The sequence below is a fragment of the Formica exsecta genome, unplaced genomic scaffold (genome assembly GCF_003651465.1).
Source record: "Formica exsecta isolate Colony F162 unplaced genomic scaffold, ASM365146v1 scaffold131, whole genome shotgun sequence".
Classification (NCBI taxonomy): domain Eukaryota; kingdom Metazoa; phylum Arthropoda; class Insecta; order Hymenoptera; family Formicidae; genus Formica; species Formica exsecta.
The window spans coordinates 39284-48115 of record NW_021848642.1 but is presented as its reverse complement, the minus strand read 5'-3'; the positions used below and the strand labels follow the sequence as shown (position 1 = coordinate 48115).

At 36.1% G+C, this 8832-nt stretch overlaps 1 protein-coding gene across 1 annotated transcript; it reads left to right on the top strand.

The window, feature by feature from the left end:
* Positions 1–604: 604 nt before the first annotated feature.
* Positions 605–6284, top strand: LOC115245803 (serine/threonine-protein kinase pakG-like; the record flags this gene model as incomplete). Its single annotated transcript, XM_029824286.1, has 3 exons — positions 605–1441; positions 4267–4317; positions 4410–6284. Coding segments are annotated over 3 exons (1737 nt in total), but the record flags the coding sequence as incomplete, so codon positions are not given.
* Between the last annotated feature and the right edge of the window lie 2548 nt (positions 6285–8832).

Below are 8832 nucleotides of genomic sequence, written 5' to 3'. Positions count from 1 at the left end.
TATATATATGTCGAGAAAAGTCATTATTTTTTGCAAGTTTCCAATTTTTTCCATATATCTTTGTAACTAAGTCTTAAATTATAATTTTCTCTCTCTATTAAAATAAACTCTATCTGAAATTAACTAAAGAATGTAGTTTTAACTCTATAAAGTTTAGTTTGCAAAAAGCCCTTTTTGAATCGCTTATAACACGGAAATTATTGATGCTTTGACATTTTTGCTGAGGAAAATCATCTTAAATGATCTCATGAATCTGCTATTAGCAGGTGATGCGGTAGATCTGGAATATCCTGTATATATATAAGCAATTAATAGCAATGTAGTAAAATACAAAGTTATAAAATAAAGTTTAAAATGAAAAAAGTATATTCTCATCTATTTTTATTAAACTTTTAAAAATTAATTTAATATGAGGTCAAAAATTTCAAATAAAATGATAAAAATAACTGTTAAAGTTGTATATTATTGTTTGAAATATACGTGTATAATAATTTTATATTTGTATATAGTTAGTTGATTAAATTACACAAAAATTCTCAGCTCGCAATTCATTAGCAATTTGTATATATATTTGCAGGTATAAGAATTGTAAACACACATCTTCTATTTTGCCACAGAGTGTCGCCATCCTTCCGGCACGGCGAGTTTTCCACCTCCGAATCCGGTCGTGAAACCGTCTGTGAAAACCCCTTTCTGTAAAGTGTCTAAGCTGAAGAAGACTATCCAGCCACCAACTCCTTCATCTTCTTCGATTCCCACCGCTGGCGGCGCAAAGCTGAACCATACGATCGTCAAGCGTACTACGGATCAGGCGAATCTGTCTGCGAGTGGCTCGCTATCGATCTCCTCGTCGCCCCGATCGCCCCTCGAATCGATTCCAGTGCAAACTACTTCTCCTAACGTGGCCGGCCCCTCGAATCTCGTCGGCGTGTCAACAAATAGCGGTAGCAGTCCAGGCAAAAGCCCCGGTACCGGCAGCAGCAGCGGCGGCGGTGGCAGTGGTGGTGGTCAGCCTCGTCGGAAGAGACTCAAAACGGATCGCTCGCTGCTCAAAGATCGCGAGTATGATCCCGATCGGCACTGCGGCGTCTGGAATGAGGAAACCGGCAAGCCCTGTACTAGGTCGCTCACATGCAAGGCGCACACCGTCTCACTACGCCGAACGGTCGTTGGTCGCAGCAAGACCTTCGACAAACTTCTCGCGGAGCATCGAGCCGCGAAGGAACAGCCGAATAGCGGCAGCAATCGGCAGACGACGAAGATGACGGTGTCCGGCACTGTCACTGTATCTTCGGCCGCTACCGTCGCTGCCGCCGCCGCCGTGGCATCTAGCTTAAACACTCCCCTTACTCCCAACGCTCCAGTATCCATCGCTGAGCCGGAAGCGCCAACCTCACCGCCCGTACTATCGCTGCCAGACACATATCCACTGCCACCAAAGGTAAGCGAACATTTGCATTTTTTTCTTTCCTCACAATATTTTGTACTTAAGATTTTCTCTTATACACTTCTTTCCCCATGATTATCTCATCTCTGTAGTGTCCTCGGTGTGACTCTTCTTCATTCGCCACGCCATGTTACTATGATCAGTCTCCTCTGCGCGAACAATCTTTGCTAGGAATGAGACTGCTAGCGTAGCCGACGAAATGAAAGTTTCAATTTGATTAGTGTGGTTGAGGCGAATCTGTATATAAGTACAGTTTCTCTCTCCTGTGTTGAATATATTACTCTCAACGCATTTAGAGAAGATGTGCAGTAAAGATGGGCAATAAAAATATGTGGCTTTCTTACTTTTCTGTCAAAATTATTGTATAGCTTTTGATAAGTTTGAGACATTGTGCATGATGTTGTCTCTTATTTTGTATTATGCTTTGAAAAGAACTTTCATTTCTGTATACTCTTATGTCAGACATTGAAAAACAGATTTAAGGAAAGTAATGTAGAAATATCTTTTTTTTTTTGGAACGGGGTAAAAAAGTAGATTCATTCCATTTAAGAGATCGAGCTAACTCTAGCTTAAATTCTTCCACTTTTATGATCACTTTTATTTTGAGATATATTTGATGAGCTAAAATTTTAAGTGATTTGCACTGTGAATTGTATAGGGAAGCTTCTGATTTTTTAGATATCACTTTTAATCACTTTTCTATTTTTTTACATCCAATTTGAAATTTTAAAATACAGAAGATGAGATATGATAAACATTACATATATTTTATTTTATTCAATTTTAGATATACATGTATATATATGTATACACCTTTTTTTTTTTGTGGAGAGGATAATGTTTTGCTACGATATTAGAAAGTATCATAAGTTGCTTAATAACTGGCAAAAATAAAGCAGATTTATTGTCAGTATATTAAAACCATTTTCTGAAAAACTAAATAAAAATAAACTTTTATACAAAAGATAATAAACATATTTGTATCGCGTTACATTAAGTTTATGTTTTGATTTCAATGAGTTTTAATATTTGTTTATTATTGCGAAGTTGATGATGTATGAGAGGCGGAAACTTTCTGTGAATTCAATTTTAGATTGTTTCAATATAATTTGAAGTTAGATTGGATTAAAAAGTTTTTGGATGCCCCTTTCTCATTCACGTATTCACTTTTTATAAGTATTTAATGATAATTTCGGTAAATGTTCAGATTAACTTACACCTCACGAATCGTTTTCATTTTCACATATATTATACAGGGCACATTCCTAAGTAATAAGCACTTTGAATTTTGTGGCGCTCTCTTCTGGTTCCAGAGATATAAGAAAAAATAAAGTTTGTTTTGATTGTATTTTTGTAAATCAGATGTGGAAAAAGTGTTTGTTTACATTTCGGGAACGAAGCTCCTTGAATTTTTCCATTTTCCACGCGAAGCGAAGTTCAACGCAAACCTATATGTCTAGTTTTTTAATAGTGAAGCCCCCCCGCAGGGGGGGGGCGGAACATACCGTCTCCACGCATATACTTTTTAATGTGTAAATATAAAGTGGAAAGTTGTAAACACCCCTGTGAAACCTTACTTCGCATTAAAAAGTATATGCATGGAGACAATATGTTCCGCCCCCCCCCCTGCGGATACTTAGGAATGTGCCCTCTATAATATATGTAAAAATGAAAATGATCCGTGAGGTGTAAGTTAATCTGAACATTTACCATAATTTTTTTTTGTCGAAGTTTCTGCACAGAAAACATATTTTTTATTTAAGTGTTTATAATTTAAATATATAAACAATGAACATGACGGCTAAACTCCATTGAAAGTTACTAAGGGCTTTGACTATATGACTATGTTAATATAAAAATCTTTGGGAGTGGATCCTATAAACAAAGATTAATAAATAAAAAAAAAAGATTTAAAATGGTGATCTCATGTCAGTGACCAAAAGCGTCCCTCATGCGGCTTAAAGTATATCACTTAGGATTTTGCAAAATATATCTCATTGTCAGATAAAAAAATGATTATGAGAGAAATGTTATCTTTTAACTATTTTTTCAAGAATTCTAGAAATTTTAATGATTATCAAGAAATCAGAATTAAGAGAAGGTATGTCCGAAAGTGAATAATATATCAGAAGAATATCGTATTTCTACGTACTTTCTATAGGAATGAATCCAATATATCTGATCATTTTCTTAAACTTGCATTATACGACTTTGATATTGTGTTTTCAATTTTATATTTTACAGATTATTTTTAATATTTATATAAATTTATTTGACAATAAGTACGAGCGCGCGCATATTCTCTTAGATAAAAGCATATTTTTAGACTTTAGCGATAATAAATAATACATAACATATTTTTCTGTTAAATTATATTAAAAATTATATCACAAACGTTTTAATTATAAAGCTTAGTTTTTTAAAATAAATAATAACAGAAAATCAAAACCGTTTTAAAAGGTAAATTAAAATATAATATTTCTAATTTTGTTTTTGATATCTCACTTCGTTTCCGAGAAATATGCCCGCGTCACTATAAATGCCGCACCCTGTATATATAAATCTCTTCAATACTTTCGCTGATCAAAAGATAATCATCATCAATCTTGGTAAATTTATTTAGATATGAGAAATATTTTGTATTTAGAGAATTAGAGAGTAGAAACAAAAGTGATAAAAATAAATTGTTTGATTCTGCTAACAAACACGGATTGATCGACCCAATCGAGTCAGCGTCGAGACGCAACTGAGCTACCTCGCGTTAAAGGCAAAGACAGAGGGTGTCGGTTGATACTTGTTTTCTGTTTTTGTTATTACAGGCTGTTGATTTGCTTTATCGGTGTCTGGCCCCGCATGGCTCCACTAAACCTGTAAGGCATGGTTTCTTTTGGGCATTTAAACGCCACCTTCTATGGGATCTACGATTCTTACTCTACGAGTCGCCAATCCTTCTCTTTTTTAGACCAAACTCGAAGAAGACTTCGCCAACGAGGAGCTGCGGAGTCTAAAGTCCACATTGGTGGTCAACTCTACCATCGCAACCGACAACAGCAACAGCAGTGGCGGCGGTGGTGGCGGCGGTGGCGGCAGTAGCGGCGACAGCGCGTCGCAGCAACAATCGGGCTCGATGATGGGACCGATATCTGTGATGCTGCCGTCGCTGTCCCCGTTATCGGGTGCAAACAATGAAGAATCGCCAGGAGTGACCACTCTGATACCGAGCACCACGACGCCTGCTGCGATACCGGTCATATCGATGCCACTGCCAACTACTTGCGTGCAACCGCCTACGGTAATCGCAACAGTGCTTGAGGGTGAGACACCGGTGGACATCGATGCCGAGACCATGTCTATGTATTCCCCCATTTATACTGCGACCAAGGACGCCAAATCGCAGCTAGTAATGCAGATACAATCGCGGCCGAATAGTCATTCATCGCAGTCGCCTGTCTCGGTCAGGAACTATCAGCAGATACAGGCTTCTATGCCAAGCCTGAACTTGTTTGAGCCGGTGGAGCAGCTGGAGCAACAGCATGCAAGCCAGATCAACGGCAAGAGATTGAATCATGCGAACCCGATGTCATCACGACAGCAAAAAAGGCACGGCAAATCGCACCACGAGCAGTTGTGCCAATCATTGCAAGACTACTCGACATCTGCATCAATCCAGGTCGAGGCGACGACTACATCGTCGCCATATCCGCATTTCGGCGACATTTCCTGGTCGAACTGTCATCCGGAACCATTGGCGGTCAGCCGGTGGCTTCGTATCTCGTCCAGCCGTAAACAGTACAATTTCAATATTCACTGACACAAGACCCCACCCACCCCGGGCTGAGGACTATGTGCCGCGGGCGTCGTTTGTCTACCTCCTTTCCTTCGCGACACCATCTTCTCTTTTTTCATCGCCCACGTCGTCGTCGTCGTCGTCATCCTAGTCGTTGCTGCCACAGTCGATGTCGCGTCCACAGTCTATCAAAAGGGAAGGGGAGGGGGGTGGGGGAGAAAAGGGCTCATGTTTTTGTCATTCATCGCTATAGATGTGAGTATTTTGCGCAATTGAACGCAAAAAATCTGTCCGCGATGCCTTGGATAATGCTCCCGCACGAGTCTCTAATACGCGATGTAATCTTCCGCTTTCGTGCGCGATATCGCACGATCGAAATTTTCAGCATCAGATCACGAGTATGACAAACGCTGTAGAATATCGAAAAAGAATTTCCAATCGATGGCCCATGATGATCACGTATCTAAACGTATATCTGAACTTTTATGAAACTTCACTAAAAGAACAAACGGGTGTTGATGTATGTATTCCATTCTCGTTTACTCGCTGAATTTTTAATTTAAGATAGAGAAAAAGAGATAAAAACACAAGAACGTGTATCTTGAATGAATGATTAACAATATCGCAATATCGCGTAAAATTTCTGCACAGAATTCTCTACACAATGTACTGTATGATGTGTTTATTTGTTATATGGTTTATAATGTCGCAGAACATTCTCTATACTCTAACAGTCTATCCTCTTTTCAGTTATGTGCGTTACGACTATCTCGCAATGATCTGAGAGGATTGCGATTACTTTATTAAATGATTTCTAAATGCTCTTCAAGATGTAAGAGTAAGAGAGAGATATAAGAGTTTGCATTTTGTATCGGGAATATTTCGGTGAGATATAAATCAAGCGACGTTGCGATTTAAATGTTAAATCTTCTTGCCAAAAACAATCGATGATGATCATGATGATAGCATTCATTTTAGATTTTATTCAAGTAGTTGAAGTTGGAATTATCAAGCCACGATATCAGAAATTATTTTTATTATTCTGGTCATGATATTGATTTTTTTTTCAAGTCTCGAAATTATTTAAGAATTTCTCTTTGGTGTATCATGATTTATTAAATATCCTTTATTTTTACATCTTGAAATCTAATTACAACGTATTTTTTCCTAGCAAATTATTTAATATGTCGCTGAAATTTTTTTATTTAATTAGAAATTAATGATTGCATATATCATTTTATTGATCGATAAAATTATGAGCATGCAGTTATTTTTCGTGGTATAAAATACCATTATACGTTGTGCATTTTTTAGCAAATTGTGCAGGAATTTTGTAAATAGATCGCAAATTATTCTTGTCTTATATTGTATATAGGAAGATGTTTAGCGTCGGCTAAACACACACACACACACATACACAGTTTCTGCATAGATAAAAAGAATGTACACTCGCGCGCGCAAGCATATATATATATATATATATATGTGTGTGTGTGTGTACATATATTTTATCGATCGCGATTTTTTATCTCTCTTGCATATAAGCGTACTCTGCGAACATGAGAGGAGCCATTATTTAACGTTATACAGGGTGTCCCAGATATGTATAAAAAAAAACCTGGAGGAGTGAACTCGGTATGCTAAAATAAGACACTTTTTTAAATGTATTTTGCACTTTGGTCAAATCTCAAAGATAGCGCTTCCCCAAATCAAAATTTAATAAAAATGGGTTCCCAAGTTGCAAGGTGATGTCATTTCACATCATCTCGCTACTTGGGGTATTGCTGTTTTTATCAAATTTAGCTATTAAAGGCATAAAAGTTATTATTCACACGATAAAAACTACGTTTTGGAACGTAATTCTTAATTTGAATAATGATTTTTATGCCTTTCATACCTGAATTTGGTAAAAATGACAAAACCCTATTTTTATTAAATTTTAATTTATGAGGAGGCGCTATTCTTGACATTTGACCGAAGTGCCAAATAGAAAAGTTTCTTATATTGGCGTGCTGAATTGACCTGTTCAGTTTGGACATACAGATCTGGGACATCTTATATATACACACATCCTTGTTTTTTTAAATCATTTTTTGCCATAAGGTTATAATAAGAAAATTGTAGCTCCGAGTGATTTCTTTTTTAATTTGATTTTATTCTGCATTATTGAGTTTCATGACAAGATGAAATCAATTCGCGATAAATATTATAATTAGGAACAAATCGAGCGATATCTTTTTTCTCTTGAATGAATTGCGAATATACAAATTGAGGAGGCGAATGGATAAAAATTTAAAGTTCTATCGATATTAAATACATTGATATATACAATAATATCACAAATAATGATTTCTATAATCTGAAGCAATAACATTTATTTGTCACAAATGATAATTTATTTTTAAACGAATCTTCGTAAAAAAATTTACTTCGTTTGTTTGCCCTTTCACAGATAGCGAGTTTGCGTTCACTTATGGATACGAATTTATCTGGTAAAAGTCCGCACAAATGTGTATAGTGCGGAAAGTTGCGCGACGCAATCGATTAGCGTACTCTCTCTCTCTCTAATTGATAAAACATTGATAATATTACGGATCGTAACAAAATTTAATTAATATAACTCTACGGGGTCGCCAACTACTTGAATTAAATATTACATTGCTCAAAAAGTCGATATCATTTTCCTCATGTAGAACTAGATACTTTAATATTTTAGAACAAGAATTATAATATTATTCAATTATACTATAACTATATTGCTTCATGCATAGCATATTTTAATGAATCAATAGATATAAATTGTTTAAATACAGTATAATAGAAATGCAATACAAATTATTAAAAATTTTCCAAATTTTTTTTCGCTATTCTACAAAAATCTCATCTTTGTGACGTACATAAATTTTGTTTGATTTTTACTCTGTTCACGTAAACAGCTGATCGAATAAATCGTAAGCCATTGTACATTTGTTTGTGGACTTGGACAGATTAGTGAGCTATACGATCCCGTTGTATTTTTACCTAAGATAATTATTTATTTTTGTTCTCGTTATAATTTTCATCCTTGCGCACTGCAGTTTTCTGCCCAGTAAACACAAAGTAACAGTAACATAACATCAAACACACACACACACACACACACACATACACAGTTTCTGCATAGATAAAAAGAATTTTACTTTATTTCCTCTTATAAGATGAATGGTGTGCAGATTGTACAAATAGTCTACACACGTACACACGTACGCGCGCGCGCACACACACACACACACACACACACACATACATATATATATATGCAGTTTTCTGCCCAGTAAACACAAAGTAACAGTAACATAACATCAATGTTATAACTTCCCACTCAACAATATAACTGTTACATACAAGGAATATTACATTGCATTTACATTGTTGAGTGGAAAATTATAACATTGTAACATAACATTGATGTTATGTTAATGTTACTTTGTGTTTGCTAGGTGACGACGGGTAAAATGCGCGCAAAGTTATCCAGACCACATGTCCCTAAAAAACGACTTAAAAATGTTCTAGCATCCTTTAGACATTCTTAAGAAGTTTTTTGGCTTTCTTGTGCTGT